The sequence below is a fragment of the Solea solea genome, chromosome 1, assembly GCF_958295425.1.
Source record: "Solea solea chromosome 1, fSolSol10.1, whole genome shotgun sequence".
In the NCBI taxonomy this organism is placed as follows: domain Eukaryota; kingdom Metazoa; phylum Chordata; class Actinopteri; order Pleuronectiformes; family Soleidae; genus Solea; species Solea solea.
Genome location: NC_081134.1, coordinates 22,539,998 through 22,567,761, shown reverse-complemented (window position 1 = coordinate 22,567,761; position 27,764 = coordinate 22,539,998). Strand labels below are relative to the sequence as shown.

Here is a 27,764-nt window from a genome sequence, read left to right as displayed (position 1 = left end):
ACAGCACCATACACAGACAGAGGAGCAGCTTCAATTTCTCTGTGTTATGAATAAAGTATCTATCTATCTATCATGTCCTCAGTCCGTATATTTTTTTATCCAAATTCAGTAACTTTCAGGGAGCTTCCCATTGGGTCCTTGAAATCCTTGAAAGTTTGTGAATTTGCAAATATCGTCACTACTTTCTTGCACAAATAGGAGTAGGAGTATTTTCAAAAACTTTCAAGGACTTTAAGGAGGCTTCCCATGGGTCGTCAAAATCTTTTAGCATGTGTAAATTTAAAAAAAAAAAAAAAAACTCCCCGAGGGTCCTTGAAATCCTTGAAAGTTTGTGCATTTTTAAATATTAGACAAATGGCTAATGACGCAATGTCCTGTGATTGCAGCAGGTCTGACTGCTCCAGGCCAGAGTGCCCCCAGCTGTTCACACTCATCATAACTCCTGGTCGGGTAGAAAAGGTTAATGTTTGGACAGTTTGAGCACAGTGTGAACGTGACCTTTACACCGTCCTGATGCTGTGTGTCTCACAGCATCATTATGTGGATTAATCACATCAGTGCTACAATCTCACGCCGCTGTCCCTCCCCCACTCCCCCTCTCTCTCTCACCTCCCCACTCCTCTTACTTCAGGTGACGTCCGGCTTCAAGTCCAAGTCCATGGCAGCTGCGTTGCCTCCTCCATTCCTGGACCCGCTCTTCTCCATCTCTCTGATGGAGGACAGCGAGCTGAGGCAGCTGGTGCTGGAGATCCTGCACAACATCATCGATCGCCATGACAACCGTGCCAAGCTGCGAGGCATCAGGTACGACGACAAGGACTCCACGGTTCAGCTAAGTTAGACAGAGCTGACTGTGCTTAGGAAGGTTTATTGACATAAATTGAATAAACTTCTTATGAATATGCTGACTTATTCAAAACTTCACTCTCCCACACCAAACCCTACAGAGAAAATCAGTGATTTTAGCTGGTGGGGACACAGGAGCTGCTGGTCCTCTGCTGCCTCGTGTGGTCATTTTGTGTCACTGAAGTCAATCTGAACAAAGGATTTTAAATGCAGAATTTTTACAAAGTAAGACATTTGAACTTAGTGATGGAGGCAGCAGTGGATCAACAACTCCTGTGTGTGTGATGTTAAAATCACTGATTTTCTCTATGGACTTTAAAGTGGAAGAGTGAGTTGTTTACAAACCTAACAGTGAAATAAAGAAGTGAACATGTGACGTAGACATCATAGACTTAAACTGATGTGGATTTTGCGTTAGTACTTCATATCACCACACTTAAAAAAGAAAAGAAAAGCCTGAACTGTCCCTTTAATGTGTTTTTTTTCAGGATTATTCCAAATGTTGCCTCGTTGAAGATTAAGCGAGAGAAGATTTCCAAACAGGACGTGGCGTTCATGAAGAAGGTAAAAAAAATATCCACTATACTCTTCAACTTAAAGGGACAGTACACTGAAAGCAACTTATTCATATATTAATGTATAAATCAAACAGTATTAAGTGAGTATAGTCTATACAGCTAGTTTACACACGATCATGTGGTCATTGAATGCAACATATCATTTACGAAGGACTCGACTCATAAACTTGGTTTTCGTGCTGAACATTTAACTGTCTTTCTTGTTCCGTGTTCGATGACAACTTAAAGTCAGTGTGTTGTGGTTCGACCTCCGTCTTATTTTAAATCTATAAACACTGTAAAAAGTCAACTGGAGGTTGGGTTTGTAATACATGACCAAAAAAAATGACAATTACATATTTGACTTAAATCTTTGAGGTAGGGATGGGCGTTCGATTACATTTTCTTAATCGATCATCGGGAGAGTTAACGATCGATTATAGATTAATCATTCATATTTTTATATAAAATATCACTGTTTACAGCTACAGTGGGGCAAAAAAGTATTTAGTCAGCCACCGATTGTGCAAGTTCTCCCACTTAAAATAATGACAGAGGTCTGTAATTTTCATCATAGGTAAACTTCAACTGTGAGAGACAGAATGTGAAAAAAATCCTGGAAATCACATTGTAGAATTTGAAAGAATTTATTTGTAAATTATGGTGGAAAATAAGTATTTGGTCAATAACAAAAGTTCAACTCTTTGTTGGCAATGACAGAGGTCAAACTTTTAATGTAGGTCTTCACCAGGTTTGCACACAATGTAGCTGGTATTTTGGCCCATTCTTCCATGCAGATCTCCTCTAGGGCAGTGATGTTTTGGGGCTGTCGCCGAGCAACACAGACTTTCAACTCCCTCCACAGATTGTCTATGGGGTTGAGGTCTGGAGACTGGCTAGGCAACTCCAGGACTTTGAAATGCTTCTTACGGAGCCACTCCTTCGTTGCCCGGGCGGTGTGTTTGGGGTCATTGTCATGCTGGAAGACCCAGCCACGTTTCATCTTCAATGCTCTTACTGATGGAAGGAACTTTTGGCTCAAAATCTCACGATAAATGGCCCCATTCATTCTTTCCTTAACACGGATCAGTCGTCCTGTCCCCTTTGAAGTAAAACAGCCCCAAAGCATGATGTTTCCACCCCCATGCTTCACAGTAGGTATGGTGTTCTTGGGATGCAACTCAGCATTCTTCTTCATCCAAACACGACAAGTTGAGTTTGTACCAAAAAGTTCTATTTTGGTTTCATCTGACCACATGACATTCTCCCAATCCTCTTCTGGATCATCCATATGCTCTCTGGCAAACTTCAGATGGGCCTGGACATGTACTGGCTTAAGCAGGGGGACACGTCTGGCACTGCAGGATTTGATTCCCTGTTGGCGTAGTGTGTTACTGATGGTAACCTTTGTTACTTTGGTCCCAGCTCTCTGCAGGTCATTCACCAGGTCCCCCGTGTAGTTCTGGGATTTTTGCTTACCGTTCTCATGATCATTTTGACCCCACGGGATGAGATCTTGCGTGGAGCCCCAGATCGAGGGAGATTATCAATGGTCTTGTATGTCTTCCATTTTCTAATAATTGCTCCCACAGTTGATTTATTCACACCAAGCTGCTTGCCTATTGTAGATTCACTCTTCCAAGACTGGTGCAGGTCTACAATTTTGTTCCTGGTGTCCTTCAACAGCTCTTTGGTCTTGGCCATGGTGGAGTTTGGAGTCTGACCGTTTGAGGCTGTGGACAGGTGTCTTTTATACAGATAACATGTTCAAACAGGTGCCATTAATACAGGTAACGAGTGGAGGACAGAAGAGCTTCTTAAAGAAGAAGTTACAGGTCTGTGAGAGCCATAGATCTTGCTTGTTTGTAGGTGACCAAATACTTATTTTCCACCATAATTTACAAATAAATTCTTTAAAAATCCTACCATGTAATTTCCAGGAATTTTCTTTTTCACATTCTGTCTCTCACAGTTGAAGTGTACCTATGCTGAACATTACAGACCTCTGTCATCAAGTGGGAGAACTTGCACAATCGGTGGCTGACTAAATAATTGTTTGCCCCACTCTATATTAAAAATGCGATGAAAACCCGCACCCGCTCGCCACCCGATCATCATTCATTGTAGTCGCAGTATGCCTAGTACTATTTATTTATTTATTTATTTATTTATTTCAACCGCGACCTACCTAAATATTATTTTTTTTCACGCAATCCACCCGCCCCGCGGTGTCCATGGGTGTGACCGCCAACTGCGACAACAGTGATGATCGGGTGGCGGTGGGTGCGAGTATCAGTTGTTGAAAAAACATTTGTGCGGGTGGATTATTGATATTTAGGAGCGGGTGCGGATGCCATTACAGCTCATCCACACAGTTCTACTATGGGGTCAGAAGCGACCGCAGCTTTGTGAATGTCTGTCCAGCCGCCGAAAACACCACCACACCTTAATGGTCAATTAATCGATCGTCGATCAATTATGCCCATCCCTACTTTAAGGCTTACTTTTCATTTTCACTGATTTCTGAATAAAAGCGCCACGTCAGCTGCGCTCACTGTAAGATAAATGGTTTTCATTTCATTCAGTGCCGCTGAACCGAGGAGAAGAAACAAAAGAAAAGAAAGGGAAAAAAATCCCTGGTTCTCCGTGAAAGGTCCTAAAAATAACCCACAGACTGTGCCACGTCCTCCACTCTGTTTGAGCTGATGAATTAGCTTTAATGAGCTCTGACCTGACGGCAGGAAACGCTCTGATGTGACATTTTCAGCTCCACGTTTGCTCTGTCAGGTGTTAGAAGTGAGGTCAAAGGTCACGGCTCAGATGAGACTCACAGGTGAACAATTAAAAATGTTTGTGAAAATGTGAGCTGAGGAGAATTCTTAACTGTTACTAAGCTGTGAGCACCCCCTGCTGCTGAGAACCTGCACAAGACAGGCCGGCACCAGGGAACTGAAGTTTGTAAACCAGTCACTCTCCACACCAAAGTCCATAGAGAAAATCAGTGATTTTAGCTGGTGGGGACACAGGAGCTGCTGGTCCTCTGCTGCCTCATGTGGTCACTTTGTGTCACTGAGGTCAATGTTAGCGAAGGTTATTTAATGCTGAAATGACAAAATAACTCATTAGAGCTTAGTGATGGAGGCAGCAATGGATCAGCAACTACTGTGTGTGTGATGTTAAAATCACTGATTTTCTCTGTGGACTTTGGTGTGGGAGAGTGAGTGGTTTACTTGGAAAAGTCTGTGTGACAGTGAGATAAAGATGTGAAACATGCTCTTAAGATATTGTGGACTTAAACTGACAGCTGTGAATTAGCTGGGTCTGTTTTTATGTGGTTAAAATCTGGTTTTCTGTGTAAAACAAAAAACAATTAGAAAATTAAAATATTCATGTTATACAGTATCAATATATATTATTTCATATTTACATGTTCACTTTAATCTTACTGTTAGAAACACTTTTTCAACAGGAAACTAAAGTTTGTAAACCACTCACTCTCCCAAACCAAAGCCCAGAGAGAAAATCAGTGATCATAGCATCACAGCACACAGGAGTTGTTGATCCACTGCTGCCTCCATCACTAAGTTCTAATGAGTTATTTTGTCACTTCTGCATTAAATAACCTTTGCTAACATTGACCTCAGTGACACAAAGTGACCACATGAGGCAGCATGGACTTCGGTGTGGGAGAGTGAGTGGTTTACAAACTTTAGTTTCCTGTTGAAAAAGTGTTTCTAACAGTAAGATTAAAGTTAACATGTAAATATGAAATAATATATTGATACTGTATAACATGAATATTTTAATTTTCTAATTGTGGATTCAACATTTCTTCCTCTTCTTCACATGGTGTGAGGTGGTGAGAGGAGAGCAGCAAGGAGAGCTATAAACTCATATATATCTATATATATAAACCTATATATCTTTTTTCTTATGTCTAATTGTTTGTGTATTGTTTGGTCATTGTTAGTATTGTGTGTTAGTTGTTTTGTAGTTTAGTGTTTAGTGTGTTTCCGTGTTTTCACGGCAGGGATGGCGTCTGCTGAGACGCTTTTTAAAAACTTCTGGACTGAGCTTGGGCCTGACCTGCTTGACGTTAAAAAGCGAAGGCGCTCTGCCAACTTCCTGCAGGCGTGCAGTGATTGCCCTTCTACCTAAAAAGGGTGATCTGACATCATTGAAAAACTGGAGACCAGTCGCTCTACTGTGTACGGACTACAAAATTGTATCCAAGTTTTTATCAAACAGACTGAAAGTTTCATTTAATCTGTTAATTCGGGCGGATCAGTCCTACTGTGTCCCTGAAAGGTTCATGATAGACAACTTGTTTTTACTGAGAGACTATGGATGTATGCAACATGTATGGAATGAATGTTGGTGTAATCTCCATAGACCAGGAGAAAGCATTTGATCGTGTTGACCACTCTTTTTTATTTATATAAAATAAAATTTCTTTATAAGAGCCTTTGGTGTTGGGGAGCACTTTCTCTCATGGGTGAAATTGTTGAACAGCGGGGCGTGTTGTGTGATAAACGTAGTAGCCCAATCCCAGTAAAGAGTGGGATCCGGCAGGGCTGCCCCATTTCAGGCCAGCTCTATAGTTTGGCCATTGAGCCTCTCTTACATAGACTGAGGTCCCGGTTGAGGAGGCTCTCTCTACCAGGGCAGACTGACTGCTCCTCTGTGGTGATATCAGCATATGCCGATGACCTTAATGTCTTTGTGAGGGACCAAGGCGATGTGAGAGAGCTAGAAGCGGCCCTGGCTCTGTATGGGAGAGCCTCCTCGGCTAGGGTAAACTGGGGGAAAAGTGGAGCTTGCCTGGTGGGGCGGTGGAGTTCAGAACTCCCCCCTGTTCTTCTGGGGAACCTCATTTGGGGAACTCAAGGGCTCAAGACACTGGGGGTGTTTCTAGGCAACAAGGACACAGAAAAAAAGGCTCTGGGGGAGGCTTTTTCTGCCTCACTTTTTGTTTTTGGACTAAAGTACACCGTGAAAAAAAGACAAACAATGGTGCTCATCAATTTTTTGCTGGCCACTGCTAAACCGGCAATCTGGAAAAGCCGATGTCTGGTGTGGGCTGGACTGAGCCGGTGCTCTATCTGAAGGCACTGGTCTCTGCCAGGCTCAGGATAGAGCACGCATTTTACAAACTGACATGTAACCTGGGGGTTTTTAAGGCTGTGTGGGGCATCAAACAGGTCCTGTGCTCAGTGGGTGAGCATGGCGCACTACAGGTCAATTTTTAGTTTTGTGTGAGTGAGTGAATGGATTGATTGATGTTGATTAACTGTGGATTTGAAATTAAAGTTTTCTAAAAAGTCAAAAAAAGTCTTCTTCTTCTTCTTTTTCTCCTCCTTCTCCTTCTCCTGTGACATCCAGCACGGTCAGCAGCTCTACCGTCACATCTACCTGGGCTGTAAAGAAGAAGATAACGTCCATAAGAACTTTGAGCTGCTCTTCACCACTCTGGCCATCCTGACCATCGAGCTGGCCAACGAGGAGGTGGTCATCGACCTCATCAGACTCTCTATCGCCCTGCAGGTGAACTCACCTGACGTTGTTCTGTCTGATCTCAATCTGCACGTGCAACACATTTAGGTCTGTTTTAGTCCCATATTTGATGTAAATACACGTTTGTTTGTTTTTCAGGACATGGCTCTGGCTAACGACGAGAACATGCCTATGTTTATCCGCTGCGGCGTCATGGCGCTGGTGGCAGCATATCTCAACTTCCTGAGTCAGATGGTCGCAAACCCGCCGTTCTGTCAACACGTCAGCAAGGTTAGTCTTCTTACTGAGGCCACACCCAACCCCTACAGTAAAACGCACTGGTTGTGTACGATGTTTAGTGTGCGGTGTTTTGTGTGTGATGTTTAGTGTGCAATGTTTTGTGTACGATGTTTGGTGTACTATTTTTAGTGTACGATGTTTTGTGTGCAATGTTTAGTGTGCAATGTTTACTGTACGATGTTTAGTGTATGATGTTTTGCGTACAATGTTTTGTGCGATGTTTTGTGTGCAATGTTTAGTGTATGATGTTTTGTGTGCGATGTTTAGTGTACAATGTTTTGTGTGCGATGTTTAGTGTACGATGTTTTGTGTGCGATGTTTAGTGTACGATGTTTTGTGTGCGATGTTTAGTGTACAATGTTTAGTGTACAATGTTTAGTGTGCGATGTTTTGTGTGCATGTTTTGTGTATGATATTTTGTGTACGATGTTTAGTGTACGATGTTTAGTGTGCGATGTTTTGTGTACGATGTTTTGTGAGCGATGTTTAGTGTACGATGTTTTGTGTCCAGGTGATCGAGCTGAGGAACATGGACGCTCCATACCTGCTGCCAGAACACGTCTTCAGAGACAAGTGTCCGTGAGTGCTGGACGTTGTGCATTGATTTGCGATATTCGTAGTTTGAGTTTTGTCGCAAAACAAAAAACAGTCCCTGAAAAATATCGTCAGGATTTTCATAGTAAAATATTTGAAGTGAAATGATTTAAATGTTCACATTTAAATCATTTCAGATTAACTTTAAAATAATGTTCATCATCTTTGATTTTTATTAAATCTCATTTGTGTTCAAAGAAAAAAAATAAACATTTATCTCTTCTTCCTCTCCTCTCCTCTGCTCTCCTCCTCAGTCTCCCAGAGTCTCTGGACAAAGACGAGCGACTGCTTTACTTCCAGACGTTGGACATGTCCGAGTGTCTCTCAGGACCAGGATATAACACAGAGAGACTGTCTGTCCCTTATGTCCCTCAGGTCACAGGTATGACGCCTCAGGTCAGGTGACACTGACCGTCTCAGGTCAGGTGACACTGACCGCCTCAGGTCGTGGTTGTGAATTGTTCCTTTAATCTCACAAAGGTTGAATGTCAGTCGTCTTTTTTCTTCTCTTCTCTCAAACTCAGTTGTTTACACAGTAGGAAAAATCCTGCACAGGTGCATGCAGACGTCCAGAGGTAAAACAGTAGAGCAGAGCAGGTCGTAGCCGTGGAAACTCTTTGATGAGTTCAGCTGTAGTTGATCATCTGTGGTAGTTTAGATGATTTCAGTATCAGTAGACGACGTTTATTTAAACAGTTTTGGTTTAATCATGTCTTTAACTGTTTTACTTGCTTTGCTTTGGGACGTGTGACGGTGAGTACACGTGTCTGACCCCGTGCACCATGAACATTATGGTAGTTTTATGTCGTAATGTTTATGTTTCGGTGGTTTGGTGTCAGGTGGGTAAGTTCACTCTCCCACACCAAACCTCATAGAGAAAATCAGTCATTTAAACATCACAGCACACAGGAGTTGTTGATCCACTGCTGCCTCCATCACTAAGTTCTAATGTCTTATTTTGTCACTTCAGTGTTTGAAATACTTTGTTCAGATTGACTTCAGTGACACAAAGTGGCCACATGAGGCAGCAGAGGACCAGCAGCTAAAATTACTGATTTTCTCTGTGGGGTTTGGTGTGGGAGAGTGAGTGTTCACGATGATAAACTTTCTGTTTAAAGTGTCACATCTGGTCAATGGTCAGGGTGACAGCTCGTCTGCTGACTCATGACACACAAGTGTATGTTTATGTTTGTCTCTTTAACTGTCCACGCTTGTCCCACACTGTCCTACACTGTCTCTTACTGTTCCAAAATGTCAAAAAAAAACTGTCCACAACTACTGTGAAGTGTCTGTAAGTGTCCCAGGAGTGTCCTGAACTGTCTGGATCTGTACTGAGCACTTTCAAACCCGATTTGTCCCAAATTGTGCAAAACTGTCTAGAACCTCCCAGCTTGGTCAGAACTCTCCTCTTCTAACCCACACTTCTTACAAACTGTCCAGAAATGTCCTGGTGTGGACACTTTTATTGGTTGTGACAAAACCTGTGAGGACAGGATGTTTTGTCCTCAGCTCTGCTGCTGCCACCTGCTGGAGGACAAAAGTATAAAGTGTCTCATGTCCTTGTGTCCACAACTGCAGATGAAGATCGTTTGACCCGGAGGAAGAGTTACGTGGACACCATCTCCCTGCAGGTAGACATCATGTCCAACAACCTTCCAGACAAGGTCAGTCCAGTGTCTCCTATGAGAAATGCTAACAATGTAATTTGCATAAATGAGCATATTTACATATATTTACTGTCGCGTGTTCTCGTCACGTTTCAGACACAACTCGCTGAGGAGATCACGTTTGAGACACTGAAGAAGGCCATTGGTGAGATCACACAAACACACGTCCGTCTCCACGGAAACGAGATAAACGTCCCAACACTGGACACAAATCGCCCTCATTTAAATAAAACTAAACTCAACGTGACACTGCGTATGAAAAACGTTTGTGGGTGTGGACCGGATTTTACTGGTCAGACTGTTGTCACGACACGTCCTGTAGTTAGTGATGTGCTGGACGCCCAACCACACCTGCCTGCTGTTGTTGCTCTGCAGGTGGTCCTCAATCTTCCTCTTATAGTCCAACTTGGCCTCTCGGGTGCCCCTCTTCAGGTTGGCGTGGGCTGAGCTATAGAGAGCCGCGTCGCCAGACCTGAAGGCTGTGTTTCTCTCCTTCAGCAGCTTCTGGACCTCACTGGTCATCCAGGGTTTCCGGTTGGGATAGACCTGGATGTGTTTCTCAACTGTAATAGTGTCTGTGCAGTGTTTAATATAGCTCAGCACACTGTCACTGTACACCTCCAGGTCTGGATGTTCAAAAATACCCCAGTCGGTCCTCCTGAAACAGTCCTGTAGGTGCTGGGAGGCTCCCTCTGGCCAGGTTTTAACTCTCTTTGTAGTAGTGGGAGCAGTTTTCCTGAGTGGGGTGTATGCCGGGATCAGGAAGAGTGATACATTGTCAGACTGGCCCAGGTGCGGCTTAGCCCTGTAGCCGTGGTTAATGTTCGTGAAGACTTTATCCAGTGTGTTGGCCCCTCTGGTGGCACACTTCACGTGCTGGTGGAATTTGGGAAGCACTGGTTTTAAATCCACATGATTAAAGTTCCCCGCGACAATGTGCACGGCATCCGGGTGTGCACAGCCACCGGATTACTGGATGCAATTCCCTGCTTTTCCCAGAGTCGCTAGTCCTGTCGTGGCGCTGTACCGTGTAGCCTGTTAGCGATAGCGGAGTCCGGAATTGACGAGTGGAGCCATGATTCTGTGATAAGCAGAATGCAGCTGTTCTTGACGATGTTATTGGTTGCCACCTGTAGCCCCAGTTCGTCAATTTTGTTGACTAGGGATCTGGCGTTGGTGAGGAAAGCACTGGGAAGCGGTGGTTTAACAGGCTGCCTCATTAGCGTGCCAGCCCTGCAGCCTCGCTTTTGCTTCCTCTCCCTTTGCCGTCTCCGTTGCCTGCCCGTGGGGGTGATGATCCATGGGGAGCCGGGACTCCTTGCTATGTCTGCCGGAATGTTGTGGAAACGGAGAAACTCTGTTGTAACGCTTCTCTTGTTGCTGTAACCGATCCTAAGAAGTTTAGGCCGGTTGTAGATGTTGTTCGCCCAGCTAAATGTAGATGTCACGGTATACAGAACTAACACACACTTCCATACAAAGCACTGAAATGAGGAGCACTGAACCGCTGCGTCCATGCGTGCAACCATGCTTCAAAAGTATCGCAAAAAGTTCTAGTTTTTGTGGGAAACTGAAATTTTGATCCTGATGTTTCGTGGATTTTTGCGACGCAGACACGACTCGTCTTTCACATCCACTCACGTCTTTGATCTGTTGAGACAGATTTTAAACTGGAGGACGTGTTTGTCCTCAGATACGACTGGTCTGGAGGAGCAGGAGAGAGAGAAGAGACGTCAGGTGATGGAGAAGTTCCAGAAAGCTCCGTTCGAAGAGATCGCAGCTCACTGCGAGTCCAAGGTAAAAATAATAACAGTCTAAAAATGTCCTCATCAGACAGGACGTTGTTGTTTTTCTTACTCTGTGTTTGTTGTTTTCTCAGGCGAACATGTTGCACGACCGCCTCGCTCAGATCTTTGAACTAACTATTCGGTGAGTTGACATCGTGATAACTTCCGCAAATGTCTACAACCTGTCCACAACTACTGTTAACTGTGTCCCAAACTGTTTGGATCTGTTCTGAACTGTCCAGAGTTGTCTCATACCGTGACAAACTGTCCAGATCTGTCCCAAACCGTTTAGAACAGTCCATACTTGTTCCAATCTGTCCTGAAGTGTTTCCCAACGGTTTGGAACTGTCTGGATTCGTCCCAAATTGCTGTCTCAAAATTGTCTAGAACCTCCGAACTTGGTCAGAACTCTCCTCTTCTAACTATCTGGACAGTTCTGTTTCTTGTGACAAAACAAAACATCTGAACTCATTTTCTCACATTTTCTTCTCTCCCTTTAACTCCACCCTCTCCTCAGGCCGCCACCCAGTCCATCCGGAGTCGCCTCCATCTCAGCGGGACACACCCAGCACCAGTCTGTCCCCATCTACGAGATGAAGTTTCCAGATCTGTGCGTCTACTGAACAACAACAACCACAGTGAAAACAGCTGAAACGTAAAAATGCAAAAATTCAGATGCCGAAAAAAGATTTGACTCAAAGACAATCTGAGCTTCAGGATCCGGTTCAGAGAACTGTCCCAGTCTTTAACTCATCAAACTGTTTAGAACTGTCCAAACCCGTTCAAAAAGCTGTCCAGAGCCGTACCAAACTCTTTAGAACATCTCAAACTGTTCAAAAACGACCTCGTACCTCTCAAGTTAGGAACTGTCCATTATTGCCCCTAGCCGTCGAGAACCTGAACACAGTTTTTCAGAACCACCTTTAATTGGCCTGAATTTGTCTGTTCAAAGGAACTTTTCCACACTGCCTAGAACTGTACAAGACTATCCAGAAATGTCCCAGACTATTCAAGACTGTCCAGAACTGTCCCAGACTATTCAAGACTATCCAGAACTGTCCCAGACTATTCAAGACTATCCAGAACTGTCCAAGACTATCCCAGACTATCCAGAACTGAACAAGACTATCCAGAACTGTCCCAGACTGTTCAGAACTCTACCCGACTATCAAGAATTGTCCAAGACTATCTAGAACTGTCCAAGACCATCCAAAACTCTACCCCACTATCCAGAACTGTCCAAAACTATCCAGAACTGTATCAGACTATCCAGAACTGTCCTTGAGTGTCCCAGACTATCCAGAACTTTCCAAGACCATCCAGAACTGTCCAAGACTGTCCCAGACTATCCAGAACTGTTCAAGACTATCCAGAACTGTCCAAGACTGTCCCAGACTATCAAGAACTTTCCAAGACTATCCAGAACTGTCCAAGACTATCCAGAACTTTCCAAGACTGTCCCAGACTATCCAGAACTGTCCAAGACTATCCAGAACTGTCCAAATCTATCCAGAAATGTTCAGAAGTCAAACCTGAAAAGACCTGACCAACTGTCTGGACATCAAACGATCTACTGAACTTTTTGTCCTGACTCGTCCCTGAAACACAAACCGGTCACATGACGCTGATGTTGTTTCCGACTTCTAGTGATCAAGTCAGAACTTCGTCCATTTTGCTTCAGTCCAGAACGAAGTTCTCGGAGAAACCTGATTTGAAACCAGGTCCAGGTTTTAAATGTGAAAGCTGAAGAATGAGTTCTCACATTAAAAAAAGTAACAATCAGAAATGTGTGATAAAAAGTGAAACATCAGCAGAGATCACAGATTAGTTCCAGACTCGTTAACATTTGTCATCCATAAATTTTCTCTTTGTTTTTGTTCTTAAAGTCGTGAGGAAAACACCTGGTTTTGTGTTTCACACGTCAACAGCGCCTCCTGTGACCAGAGCAATAAACTGGTCTATGAAGCATATGCGTTCTTTCAACAAAGACCTCAATAAATCTGATCTGTGGCAGAGACGTTAATAAACTGAGAGAAAGATGTTATTGTGCAGTGTTTTATACACTGGAAATACATCTGCAGTATTTTCAGGCTCATTTTAATCCCAGAGAATTTTATTTCTTTTATTATTTTATTTTATACAAACAAAAATTATTCAGTTTGTTTTTCTTTCTTTGTTAAATAGAGCAAAGAAACCTGAACATATTTAGTTTAGTCACAGTTCTAACCGCGTGTAAACAAACCTAAAATCATAATTGTTACTAAATCGTACGATTTCCTTGCCCACGGCTGATTCAACGCTGTGACGTCGTAGAATCTGCTTGTGTTTCACAAATCTGCATCAAGTTTGGTGTCAAAAATTCAGACTCTCTCAAAAAATCGTAATTATTTTGGAACTCGGGAAAAGTTCAAACCCCAACTTAAAAAACTAATTTGAGTTCTAGAAGTGGATCAGAACACCTGCAGTATTCACCCCATCGTCTAGGATATTACAGTTTTCTTTACGTGAAAACATTCTCCTGAGCGAAAAGTCGCGACACCAGAGTGTTGCACGGAATGTTACAATCAAATCTGCCAACTCACCTGTTAGCTTAGCCGTTCGCTTCACCTGAGGAAATCTGGCAACAATAGTTTAAAGTTTCTTTATCGGACGTCCAATTACAGCATAGTTCATAGTAGATGGTAGGAGGCGGCCCCTACAGTGAAAATGTTGCTATGACAGCATCGCTAGCAAAGAAAGAGTGTCGGACAAAAAGAACGCAATAAAAAAAACGTGTCAATGTGGGCGGAGCCTGGAAACGTCTCTGATTACGTTTTGCAATAAAATGCTGTAGTTACGACTTTTGCCAATGTAGTTTTTAGACATGTGGAGTCTTTGCTACGTTATTTATCTTCAACGTATGAAATATCTTCCGTCGCTGTCTTCACTGCGTAAAAAAAAAAAATCTCCGCTTTTGACGCAAACTGTTGATGTGAAATCAGTGTCATTGTTTCGTTTTGAAGCTGCATGAAGTTTAACCGCGAGCTGCCGCTGCCTCAATGAATGCTGGGAAAATTTCATCCACAAGATTCTTAAATCAGGTTTTTTTTTCTTTAAAATAAATCGGTGAACAAATGTCGCTTTTTTTTCTTAAGAGATCAAATCTGATTTAACTGAATTGTCTGATCACATGATCACTTCCTCAACATGAATGTGTCGTTATCGCAGTTTATTATATCGTATATTTTTGTACACGTGTTGTTAAATTGTTGCCTGGTAGAGATTTTTAGACGTCAAGGGAGAAAACCGTAAAGTTGGCGGTTCAGGGTTTTACTGCGGATGTGCAGCGTGTTTGTCGCATTTGGAAAAGTATTTACTTATAAAATGCATTATAAGCGTAATGAATGTCAAATCTTTTGTCAGATTATGTGAGACATTTTTGAGTCGTAAAAAAAAAAAAAAAACTTTATTTAGTTTGTAGATGTTTGAAGTTGCAGCTTTGGTTCAGACAGAAATGCGACTTTTCACCATCAGTAACACAAGCTCCTCCCACTATTCATCACAGCCAAATTTGCCATCGTTCCGAGTCATCCAACTGTGATGTTTGCGCGCAGACGGTATCGTTATATCGTTAAAAATTCAATAAAATCAGCTGCCGAACTATTTAAAAGTCCAATATGTAATACATGTAATAGACTTAAGTGCCACTAGTTGTCGCAGTTGAGTCTGTTTTATTACAAATCAAGAGTAAATATGCAAACAAACAAAATAGCACAATTGTCAAATAAATTCGTAAAAATGTCACCTTCACTTTTCAACATAACTAGCATCGTTTACATAAACGGGTTTCTCGCATCTTACATATTGGAACCTTTAAAGAATTCAAAAATTTTATTTCACACAAAAGTAAAACATTTTTAAAGACTTCATGTGAGTTAGTTTGCGACTTAGCGCTGAATCTTTATTGCAACTTCCGACTCGCGCTTATATTAAATTAAAAAAATATAGATCAAATTTATATTCATAGGTTTAACAAGATAAATCGTATTAGTTAGCGCTAAAGACGTTATAATCAAACGCCAAGCAGTTCCTTCACAATAAAATATGACCTACATTTGCACTTTAATCTCTGTGTCCTGGTACGAAAGCTAAATGTTTCCATCTTTTAGGGTTTTATTCGTGAAATGTTGCATCAAATAATTTTGTGAAACTAAAAATAAAAAAATTCATCTCGATCAATGATTGAAGAAAAAATGTTTGAAATAATAAAATTGTTGATTTCCAAACAAAAATAAAACCTAAATTTTTCTTCACTCCACCCACAGTTTCAGATTGTTTCGTGTATAATTTTAATGCCGATTTTAAGTATATACATTTTTAAAAATTATGCAATTTAAATAGTTAAAAATTTTTAGCTGAACAGTAAACATTTTGTCTTTAAGTCATGTTGATTCATACAAACATAATATTATAATATTTATCTTTTTTGTAGATCCAGTTAATTTAAACGCGACTAATATCAGCAAAATGGGATTGCAGTCGCTATTTCTTCTCGTAATTATTACAACATATTCAATATTCTTTTAACAAAAAAATCAATATTTCAGAATAAAATATTCTACATTTCGCATTTTAACATCGTAAACAATAGTTATAAAAAGTATTCTGTTTTCTGTCCAACTTATTAATTCTGATAATTATTTCTACGTTAAATTCCATCATTGTTAAGTTGTGGAAGAACTTTTTTCTGGAACCACAGAGGCGGAGCCTCAGCACTTAAGTGATTTTGTCGTAAATTGTGCTTCAAGATGAATGTTGAAAAAATGATAATAAAACATTTCTATTAAACGTTTTCTTGTCAAGTGTTTTTCTTCTGTTTGTATTCGTAATTTATACATTATATTTATATATTTTTGTGTTTATACGTTACACATTATACAGTATATATATATTACATTCTGTATATACATAGAGTACCATATATATATATATATATATATATATATATATATATATATATATATATACTATATTATGTATACAAAAATAATTTTTACAATGTTTTTGAAGATTTTACTAAACTGACTATTTTTCGCAAATGGTTTTTACACACTAAACTGACTTTTTTGTCTCGTTTTGGACGACATAAACTATGACTTTTTTGTCTCATTTTGAACGACATAATAAAGTACAACTTTATTGTCTTATTTTGGACGACATACTAAACTACAAATTTTTTGTCTCGTTTTGAACGACATACTAAACTGACTTTTTTTGTCTCGTTTTGGACGACATAATAAACTATGGCCGTTTCTCAATACTCAAGTAAGCAAGTATGTACTTGATTACTTGGGAAGTATATACTTGAGAAGTACGCTGGGAGTATATACTTGCCAAGTACGGGAGTACACAAGTATGTGGTTGTTTCTCAATACTTAAGTATGCAAGTATGTATGTATTGTTCTGCTGTTTGAATGGTGGCTGGCGCCAAGTGCTGCAGCCTCATTACCGCCACCTACGGTGTTGATAAATGAACATATGAAATACTTTTAATAAATGCATATATATATGTTGTTATTATTTTTACATTTCAAATATTTAACTTCATTTATTAATTTATTTCTATTAAAATATACAATACAAATAATACAATGTGGAAAATAGATATATTACAGCATTGTAGAGTAGTATATATATATATATACATATATATATGTATGACATATATGTACGTTTACAAATATATACTTATATATATAATATATAATTGAATTGAATTGAATTGAATACTACTCTACATACTATACTATACATATCTACATATTATATTTAAATACAGATACAATGACCGTGCGACTTTAATATGAATCTAAAATTCAAAGTTAAAATAAATAAAACATTAATAATATACAAACCTTCAAACTGTCAGGTCAAAACGTTTCCATTAAAAACAAAATAACACGTCAACAACAAATCTATGGATCACACCGAGCATCTAATGACAGCGACGTCTGAGCCAGCGGATCATTTCATCAGGACAGGCCGAGGTAACGCTGCTCTGTGCCGGGCACAGTGAGCGCCGGGCGTCCGCAGAGGCGGAGCTGATCACCTCCGACAAACGTCGCTGCCAAACTATAAATACGTCAGATCTTCATACACAAACCACAGGTTTGAATTCTAAATGACTCATTTCTCGCCTCAAATGATGTTAAAACTTTGTTCCGGGACACAGAAAAATATTTATTTCAGATTTATATTTCTATTATTTGCTGCTATGCTCCGCCGAAACGTATTCTGGGATACCTGGCCATCGCAAGTACGCTTAAGTCACCTCCGATGCATACTTGGTAAAGATGGGCGGAGCGAGAACACTTCCGGGTTTGAGAACCGTCCTCGCTGTTCGCTTACTTGAGAATTGGAACAGCACTTGGACTGAGGCTGATGACGTTTTCACAAGTACGGGAGTACGCAAGTACGCACAAGTACGCATAAGTATGGATATTGAGAAACGGCCTATGACTTTTTTGTCTCATTTTGGACGACATAATAAACTATGACTTTTTGTCTCATTTTGGACGACATAAACTGACTTTTTTGTCTTATTTTGGATGACATACTAAACTACAACTTTTTTGTCTTATTTTGGACGACTTACTCAACTACGACTTTTTTGTCTAATTTTGGACGACATAATAAACTACGACTTTTTTGTCTAATTTTGGAAGACATTATAAACTATGACTTTTTGTCTCGTTTTGGACGACATAGTAAACTATGACTTTCTTGTCTCGTTTTGGACGACATAAACTATGGCTTTTTTGTCTCGTTTTGGACGACATAATAAACTACGACTTTTTTGTCTCATTTTGGACGACATACTGAACTACAACTTTTTTGTCTTATTTTGGACGACATACTGAACTACAACTTTTTTGTCTCATTTTGGACGACATAATAAACTACAACTTTTTTGTCTAATTTTGGCCGAAATAATAAACTATGACTTTCTTGTCTCGTTTTGGATGACAAACTACGACTTTTTTGTCTTATTTTGGACGACATACTGAACTACAACTTTTTTGTCTTATTTTGGACGACATACTGAACTACAACTTTTTTGTCTTGTTTTGAACGACATACTAAACTACGACTTTTTTGTCTCGTTTTGAACGACATACTAAACTACGACTTTTTTGTCTCGTTTTGAACGACATACTAAACTACGACTTTTTTGTCTCGTTTTGAACGACATACTAAACTACGACTTTTTTGTCTCATTTTGGACGACATACTAAACTACGACTTTTTTGTCTCATTTTGGACGACATACTAAACTACAACTTTTTTGTCTTATTTTGGACAACATACTAAACTACAACTTTTTTGTCTCATTTTGGACGACATACTAAACTACAACTTTTTTGGCTTATTTTGGATGACATACTCAAATACGACTTTTTTGTCTCATTTTGGACGACATACTAAACTACGACTTTTTGACACATTTTGGACGACATACTAAACTGACTTTTATCTCATTTTGGACGAAATACTAAACTATGACTTTTTTGTCTCATTTTGGACGACATACTTAACTATGACTTTTTTGAAGCATTTGGACGACATACTTTAGTATTTTGTCCAAAATGTGTCAAAAAAGAGTCTACAATGTTTCTGAACTATACTTTAGTATAACTTTACTATACTATGACAATTTTGTTTTTTGAAGGTTTTTTCTTTTTAAATATACGACTAGTTTTTTACATCTAATGTTTTCATGTTTGATTTTTTTTTTTTACGGATATTTTGTATAGTTTTTTCAAACATCTGTGACGTCTTTACATTTGTTGTTTTTTACACTCACTTAAATCTGATCATTGACATTAAAACATTAATAACTGATCTTCAGCACCGAAGCTTCTCAATGAAAAGAAGAACCAGTTGTATGTTTGCTTTTCTTCATAAACTGTTTTAATAATGTGACCAACTCTCAAATATGTTAACATTAGATTTTTATAATGTTTTATGTAAAATACATTTCTTGTTCAGAACCACAAACTTATGTCAAACACATATTTTACAGAATTCCAAAGTATTTGTACATTATGTGTTTCCTCCTAGTTTCCATCTCCCTCTTCTTCTTCCTCCTCTTTTCCTTCCTCTTCTTCTTCCTCTTTTTTCTCCTCTTCCTCCTGCACGCCCCCTGGTGTTTGGTGTCCTTGGCTCTGAACTGGACCGGGTCTGTGGTTGAAGCTTGTCAGTGGCTCTGTGTTCTCCTCACTGGAGCCAGAATCAGGAGGAAGAGTTGAGTCGACGACATCAGGAGGATTTGACACTTTATCATCTTTGAGCTCAGAGTTTTCATCACTGCAGACACACACACACACACACAGTTTTCACATTATAAGGTTAAAACAAAACACTCTGCGATATCTGCGATATTTACGTCACATGATCATGTCTTTATCACACAGACAAGTTTGTAAACCACTCACTCTCCCACACCAAAGTCCATAGAGAAAATCAGTGATTTTAACATCACAAGCTTAATTGACTGTCTTTTTTCTCACCTGTTGTTCACCTCTTCATCGTCATTAGATCTTCCTCCCGGTGTTTCCTCGCTCTCCTCACTGGATGGTTGGGAAAGGCGTGGGTTAGTTGGTTTGTTGCCGTGGCGACAGCTGGGCGTGGCACCACCGCACTTATGTGACGTCAGACTGTGGTTGAAATGAGAAGCCGACAAACACTCGGCCGTGCTTCTGTCGCACACACACTGAAGTTTGTCGCATAAACTGACACCGCGGCCTGAGGACAACAAGACCACCAGTTCATAACCTAACCACAGGTTAACCACAAGTAGTAATCTAACCACCAGTTACTAACCTCGTATCTAAAACATGTGAATGTAGCTTCTCTGTAACAAATGTTAGCGTGACTCACATCGAGGTTTTCCGTTGTCGCAGGAAGTGACAGCGTTGAGTTTCCTGTTAGATCTGCAGCCCAGAGTAGTGATTTGCTTCAGGCAGCAGTGATGGAAGAAACAACACCTGAAACAAGTTATAATGATGTGAAAACTAACCCGAGTGGAAAAGTTGTGGAAGTGAGTAAAAGTGGTTTAAAACTGAGTGAAGATTGTTAAATTAGAAAAAAAAGTGTAAAATTGGTATGAAAATGATTTAAAATTTAGTGAAAATGGTATAACTTGAGTGAAAATTGTGTAAAATTGTGTAAAATTGTGTAAAATTGTGTAAAATTGAGTGAAAACCTTGTCAAATTGAATGAAAATGGTGTAAAATGTAGTAAAAATGGTGTTGAGTGAAAACGGTGTAGAATTTTGTGAAAATGGTGTAAAAAAAATTGAAAATTGTGTACATTTTGTGAAAAATTTGTAAATTTTTGTGAAAAATTTGTACATTTTTGTGAAAAATTTGTACATTTTTGTGAAAATTGTGTACATTTTGTGAAAATTTTGTACATTTTGTGAAAAAATTGTACATTTTGTGAAAAAATTGTACATTTTGTGAAAAAATTGTAAATTTTGTGAAAAATTGTGTAAATTGAGTGAACATTGTGTAAAAATTAGTGAAAATAGTTTACAATTTAGTGAAAATGGTGTAACTTGAGTGAAAATTGTGTAAAATGTATTTATTTATTTATATGTTTATTTCGGTCATGTCAGTTAGATCAATCATCATCACACATCATCTTAGTTCACACAATACGCATAACCAAAAAGGAAAGCGGGAGAAGCAAAAGCTTATCTAGTCCCGCCCCCATTACCACTTTTCTTATGACAGTTTGACAAAACATGTTTCAGCAGCAGTATGAATGCAACATTGCATTTACTGACCAGTTTAGCAATTCCATCTTGGATCAATTGATTCTCTGTAGTGGCTCGATTCACAGGGTATGGCTTCTTGTGTATGGCTTCTAAATACTTCTTACGTGTTGACATTTGTGCTTATCAATGTCAGCTATTGTTTGGGTACCTTTGCTTCTTGTTTTTTTTTATCTCCTCTGCCGTCTTCACACAGTGTCTACTGATTTCTGTCTCTGACCTTTATCATACTTTCTTCCCGAGTCATTCTGTATCGATTAATAGTCATCTCTACATACTTCTTTTTAAATACACTCCGTTTTGCTGATTTTTTAATCTCCTCATCTAGATTATTCCACTGTCTGACACCCGTGACCGATATGGTAAAGGATTTTAATGTAGTTCTTACCCTTCTCTGCCTGAACCTCATGTTCCCTCTTAGATTGTGTCCCTCCCCTCTGGTCAGGAATAATATCTGTAGATTGTGAGGGAGGCTTTTGTTGGCAGCCCTGTACATCATCTGTACTGTGCGGTAGTTTATTAAGTCATATAATTTGAGTATTTTTGATTTGATAAATAATTGATTTGTATGTTCCCTGCAATTGGCATAATGTAGAATTCTCATGGCTCTTCTTTGGAGTATAAACAGGGGATAAGTAGTGGTTTTGTAAGTGTGTCCCCAAACCTCTGTACAGTATTGCAGCTTACCTTTTAAGTGTCTTGTGTTAGGCTTCCAACTTAACATGTCATCAATAATCACTCCCAGCACTTTGTTCTCACTAACCCTTTCAATGTCCACTCCATTAACTTGTATGTTAATACTTTTCTTACAGCCTTTTTTCCCATACAGCATATATTTAGTTTTCTCTAAATTTAGTGATAGTTTATTTATATTAAACCACACATGAAGCTTGGCCATTTCATTATTGGCTGTTTCCACTAATTGGTTCAAGTCATCCCCAGAACAGAAAATATTAGTGTCATCTGTGAATAGTATTAATTTCAGAATATTGGATACTTTGCATATGTCATTAATGTATAGTATAAACAGTTTTGGACCCAGTACTGACCCTTGTGGGACCACACAAACTATGTCCAAGCAAGTCGATGTGTTATCACCCACCTTAACATATTGAGATCTGTTGTGAAGATAGATCACAACAAAATTGAGTACAAATTGTGTAAGACTGAGTGAAAACCATGTCAAATTGAATGAAAATGGTGTAAAATATAGAAAAAATGGTGTTAATTGAGTGAAAACGGTGTAAAAATGTGTGAAAATGGTGTAAAATGTTGTGAAAATGGTGTAAAATTTTGTGAAAACTGTGTAAAATTGAATGAAAATTGTGTCAAATTTAGTGAAAATTGTGTATATTGAATGAAAATGGGGTAAAATTGAGTGAAAACTGTAAATTTGAGTGAAGTTTTCACACACTGTCACTAAATCTTACTTACTGTAACTTTAAATGATTATTCGACAACCAAATGTAAACTTCTGTTAAAGCCTTGTTCATGTTCTGTACCTGTCCAGCTGATCCACAGGTTGCCCTTTGCCCTCCTGACCGCAGTAGCAGCCGTACATCTCATATTCATGTGGACATCGTCCCGTGAGACAGTGAAGCATCTCGCCCAGCGCCGGCAGCTCCCGCCTTGCCTGCCCGTCACCACCGTACACGGTGAAGGAGTGAGTGCACTCTGACGGAGGGGGCGGAGACACACGTTAAAAACACGGTAAAAACACTGTAAAAACAACATTAACACATGGAAAATAAAAAGAAAGTTGGAATCAGACCTTTGGTGTCTGGCTGAAGCTGAAACTCTGTCAAACCGACAGATTCTAGAAGAGTGAGAGTGAAGAAGGGGGCGGTTCTTTTCTGTGCCACGCCCCATTCTGTCGACAAACGAACAAACATAAACAAAACTTAAAGACAAACTAAATAAAAAATAATCACTCAGTCACAAGTTTATCGCGATGTTGGTTATTGTTGTAAATGTCAAGTTCAACTGCACGTTTGTTTCCATCATTAAAGATCAGATGATTTATTATGATCTTTATTTGAATTCTCTTAACAAAACTGAAAATGTGAAATTTAGTAAAAATTAGTGAAATGAGTGAAAACTGTTTTTTCTTGTCACTAATTCTTACGTACTGCGCCTTTAATGTTTTGGGTTTTTCCGATCCCAATTTTCAACTTCTATTTGTTTCCGTTTACAAATTAAAAAAGAAGAATTAAGACAAAAACCTGATTTCAGTGTTTTTTAAAAAAGAAAATTTAAATCACATTTTTATTTTACCATCTTTTTCCTGCGAGCTGTCGGCTGTGGCTCCGCCCACACACAGAGGTTTGTCCGTCTTCTCCTGAGGCTCCTCCTCCTCAGACACCTCCTCTGTCGTGGTTAATGCGGGAGTTTTTCCTGGTTCTCGTGTTGTCGTGGTTCTGGTGGACGCGATGATGTCGGAGCGAGGTTTAGCCAAGGTCAAAGGCCGTCCCTGTGTCGTCATGGTGACGAACCTAACCGGAGTCGCTGACGACGAAGTGGGCATTGGTAACGTTAGAAAAACTTTGTCTGTAAAGAAGTGAAACCGAAAAAAGGATTAGGCCTGATTCTCAAAAAGAACATTTTCAAAATAAAAGTCTTTGTCCGCACTAAAACACAATATTGAATTTTTTATTTTTCTGTTATTCACACTGAAACACAACATTGAAAGCTTTCAAAATAAAAGTCCCAGCTCCTGTTGGTCTGTGGTTAGAGACGTAAGCAGATTAAAGACTCATAGGAAGTGGTTCATCCTTGTGTTCCTGCAGATTCAAGTGTTTCTGATGTTTTCTGCATCAAAAGCTAATTTTCAAACCTTTCCCGCTGTGAACCTGCAGGAGGCGGAGCTTCTTCTCACCGCCGTCGTCGTTGTAATCACTGGTTCACAGACGACAAACTCTATCACTGTGTCACTCACTGACCTGGTGGAGCTGTAGAGCTTCCTGTCTCCTGGTCGGACTTCAGTGAGGAAACTGACGTCGTCGTAAACGCGTTGTGAACAGAACTTTTGTCTGTTAAAGAAGGTCTGTAACTTAATCTCATTCTTTAAGTCTCTGTAACTTAATCTCATTCTTTAAATAAAAAATAAAACGGTCTCTTAAATCTATCTTTCCTGAAAATGGTGTGAAACTAAAACACAACATGGAAGCTGTTCGTTCACACATTTAGAGCTTTCAAAATAAAAAAATTTAAATTAAAATTTTGTGAAAACAGTGTAAAATTGAGTGAAACAGGCATGAAATTGAGTGAAAAAGGCGTGAAATTGAGAAACATTTGTCAAATTGAGTTAAAACAGTGTAAAATTGAGTGAAAACTGTGTAAAATTTAGTGAAAAGTGTGTCAAATTGAGTGGAAACTGTGTGAAATTTAGTGAAAAGGCATGAAATTGAGAGAAAATTGTGTAAAACTGAGTGAAAAATGGTGCAACATTTTTGTGAAAACAGTGTGAAATTGAGTGAAAACAGTGTAAAATTTTGTGAAACTGATGTGAAATGAGAGAAAATTGTATAAAATTGAGTGAAAATGGTGTAAAATTGACTGGAAATGGTGTGAAATTGAGAGAAAATTGTGTAAAATTTAGTGAAAACGGTGTAAAATTTAGTGAAAGCGGTGTAAAATTTAGTGAAAACGGTGTAAAATTGACTGGAAAGGGTGTGAAATTGAGAAAAAACTGTGTAAAATTTAGTGAAAATGTTGTGAAATTGAGTGAAAAAGGCTTGAAATTTAGAGAAAATTGTAAAATTTCGTGAAAATTACCTGAAAACCGCATGAAATTTAGTAAAAATTATGTGAAATTGAGTGAAAATGGTGTAAAAATTGAGTGAAAATGATGTGAAATTGGGTGAAAATGGTGTGAAATTGAGAGAAAATGGTGTAAAATTGGGTGAAAACCACATATAATTTTGTGAAAATTGTGTAAAACTGAGTGAAAATGGTGCAAACTTTTGTGAAAACGGTGTGAAATTGGGTGAAAACAGTGTAAAATTGAGTGAAACTGATGTGAAATGAGTGAAAATGTTGTAAAATTTAGTGAAAATTATGTGAAATTGAGTGAAATTGGTGTAAAATTGAGTGTAAACTGCATGAAATTGAGTGATAAACTGTGTAAAATTTAGTGAAAATTGTGTAAAATTGCCCGAAAAACTGTGTGAAATTGAGCGAAGATGGTGTGAAATTGAGTAAAAAAGGTGTACAATTGACTGAAAATGGTGTGGAATTAAGTGAAAATGATGTGAAATTGAGTGAAAATTTTGTAAAATTGACTGAAAATGGTGTGGAATTGAGAGAAAATTGTGTAAAATTAGGGGAAAACCACATATAATTTAGTGAAAATTGTGTAAAACTGAGTGAAAATGGTTCAAAATTTTATGAAAACAGTGTACAAATTGAGTGAAAATAATGTGAAATTGAGTGAAAACGATGTGAAATTGAGAGGAACATTTTGTAAAATTGAGTGAAAACAGTGTAAAATTGGGTGAAAATGTGAAATTTTGTGAAAATGTGAAATTTTGTGAAAACGGTGTGAAATTGAGTGAAAACTGTGTAAAATTGAGTGAAAACTGCATGAAATTTAGCGAAAAAATGTGAAATTTAGAGAAAATTATGTGAAATTGAGTGAAAACCACGTGAAATGTAGTGAAAATGGCATGAAATTTAGAGATAAGTGGTGTAAAATGTTGTGAAAACTGTGTAAAATGTTGTGAAATCTACACTTCATTTAAAAATTAAATTATTTGGTGCCTTGAGTTTGTGTTTGTTATTTTAAACTCACTGAGCTCATCTTCTTCATCCTCTTCTTCCTCTGATGACTCTGGGGGTGGATCTGTTTGCTTGTTTTGTGACAACACTGATGAAGTGGTGACGACTGAACCTGCAGAGACAAAAACACCTGAAATCTGACTTTAAATTCGGCCGTCAACGTTTTCATTTTAACCTCTAAAATGTTAGATTTCTTCACCTTCCTCTGACGTTGTGGTGGTGACGATGATGTCAGTCTGTGATGTCATCACGGTGACGTGTTCGTCTGTGACGCTCAGCGAGGAAACTTCACTCAGAGACTCAACCAGATCCGAGTCTGAAACAGAGAATTTATCATGTCTTTGAAATCAGACACGGACGAGAAGAGAAACCCTTCATCAGTCTGATGACAAAATAACTTTGTAAACCACTCACTCTCCCACACCAAAAAGCCCACAGAGAAAATCAGTGATTTTAACATCACACACACAGGAGTTGTTGATCCACTTCTGCCTCCATCACTAAGTTCAAATGTCTTATTTTGTAGAATTCCGCTTTCAAAATTCCTCATTTCAATTTATTTTAGTGACACAAAGTGACCACACGAGGCAGCAGCAGACCAGCAGCTCCTGTGTGCTGTGATGTTAAAATCCCTGATTTTCTTTCTGGACTTTGGTGTGGGAGAGTGAGTGGTTTACAAACTTCAGTTTCCTGTTGGAAAAGTCTGTCTAACAGTGAGATAAAAACACAAACGTGTTCTTAAAGATGTCTTAAACTGATGTCGATTTTATTAAGTGGATACAATCTGATTTTGTGAACTCTCCCTTTTAAAAAAGAATCATACAAATAATCCCAGGGACTCACTTGATGAGATTTACATCTTTCATTAAGTTTTTATGACTGGGATAAATCACTGCTGTTGAAATGTAAACATGACCGCGTCATTAAAATATTAAAAATGAAAGTGTTGTTTTTGTCTGTGAAAGTGCAGAAGTGTTTTCCTGTTCTCTGACGCTGCTGTCATTATCACCTCAATGCTGCAGGACTGTGAGCTGCTCGAGTGCTTCCTCTGTCACACTCAGGATTATCTCTGTACACAACCTGTATATATTATCTCTAAACGTCACATGTCTTTATCTCACTGTTAGACAGGAAACTCAAGTTTGTAAACCACTCACTCTCTCACACCAAACCCCACATGTGACGTAGATATCATAGACATTTGTTATTTAGTGGTTATGAAGTGCTTACCCTCTCTTATTGAACATAATAAACACCTACACTTTATACAGTGTGGATCGTGTTCAGATGACACTGTGAAGATTTTTGAGTGTGTGTGTGACCCTTCACCCCCCCCCCCCCCCGGTGTCGCCCTCTGCTAGTTCCCGTGTTAATTCTGTGATCTGTGAGCCAATTAGAGGAGCGTACCAGCAGCTGCCAGCAGGGGGGGTTGGCCCGGTGGCGGAGTGATGAGGTCCTTGGTGTCACTCTGATGATCCACTCTGCTGCTCAGTGACAGGACAGACACAGTCAGGGGTTCTGCAGGTTTCAGCAAGTCACATATAAGACTCTTTAAGACCTTTTTAAATGACATCAATGAAATTTAAGACCGAAAACATACGACAGTTCAGGGACCTCGCTGTATTACAACCCAAGCATAGCATGTGAGTCATTCAATGAGACTCATTCAAGTTGACTTTTTGTCTGTTTGTTGAACATAAAGACTTTACTTTTTTACTCAGTGCTCTCTGGTTCAAAGGCTGTATGTACACATGCAGTTTAACTGCATGTTTCCGACAAAGTATACAAAACAATATAGTACAACTACTTACTCTCCCATACCAAAGTCAATAGAGAAAATCAGTGATTTTAACGTCACACACACAGGAGTTGATGATCAACTGCTGCCTCCATCACTAAGTTCAAATGTACTATTTTGTCAATTTTG

General features: G+C 39.2%; 2 protein-coding genes across 4 annotated transcripts in view; one reads left to right on the top strand and one right to left on the bottom strand.

The window, feature by feature from the left end:
* efr3a (EFR3 homolog A (S. cerevisiae)) overlaps positions 1-16,071 on the top strand; it is a 61,878-nt gene extending 45,807 nt beyond the window's left edge. The window contains exons 14-25 of one of the 3 annotated variants that reach the window (XM_058627201.1): positions 632-804; positions 1,335-1,410; positions 6,786-6,947; positions 7,056-7,187; positions 7,708-7,775; positions 8,045-8,172; positions 8,315-8,365; positions 9,375-9,454; positions 9,554-9,602; positions 11,151-11,254; positions 11,337-11,386; positions 11,762-16,071. In XM_058627201.1, coding sequence (XP_058483184.1) covers positions 632-804; positions 1,335-1,410; positions 6,786-6,947; positions 7,056-7,187; positions 7,708-7,775; positions 8,045-8,172; positions 8,315-8,365; positions 9,375-9,454; positions 9,554-9,602; positions 11,151-11,254; positions 11,337-11,386; positions 11,762-11,867 — 1,179 coding nt within the window. In that variant the 3' untranslated portion in view covers positions 11,868-16,071. Of the gene's footprint in view, positions 1-631; positions 805-1,334; positions 1,411-6,785; positions 6,948-7,055; positions 7,188-7,707; positions 7,776-8,044; positions 8,173-8,314; positions 8,366-9,368; positions 9,455-9,553; positions 9,603-11,150; positions 11,255-11,336; positions 11,387-11,761 lie in introns of all 3 variants that reach the window. The other 2 variants (XM_058627192.1, XM_058627183.1) reach the window with 2 other exon arrangements.
* Positions 16,072-19,222: 3,151 nt separating this feature from the next.
* Positions 19,223-27,764, bottom strand: part of oc90 (otoconin 90) — a 14,741-nt gene continuing 6,199 nt past the window's right edge. The window contains exons 9-17 of the mRNA XM_058627250.1: positions 27,245-27,355; positions 26,037-26,153; positions 25,851-25,949; positions 23,336-23,608; positions 22,833-22,931; positions 22,564-22,735; positions 20,164-20,270; positions 19,794-20,028; positions 19,223-19,590 (exon numbers count right to left, since the gene is read on the bottom strand). Coding sequence (XP_058483233.1) covers positions 19,341-19,590; positions 19,794-20,028; positions 20,164-20,270; positions 22,564-22,735; positions 22,833-22,931; positions 23,336-23,608; positions 25,851-25,949; positions 26,037-26,153; positions 27,245-27,355 — 1,463 coding nt within the window. The 3' untranslated portion in view covers positions 19,223-19,340. The remainder of the gene's footprint in view (positions 19,591-19,793; positions 20,029-20,163; positions 20,271-22,563; positions 22,736-22,832; positions 22,932-23,335; positions 23,609-25,850; positions 25,950-26,036; positions 26,154-27,244; positions 27,356-27,764) is intronic.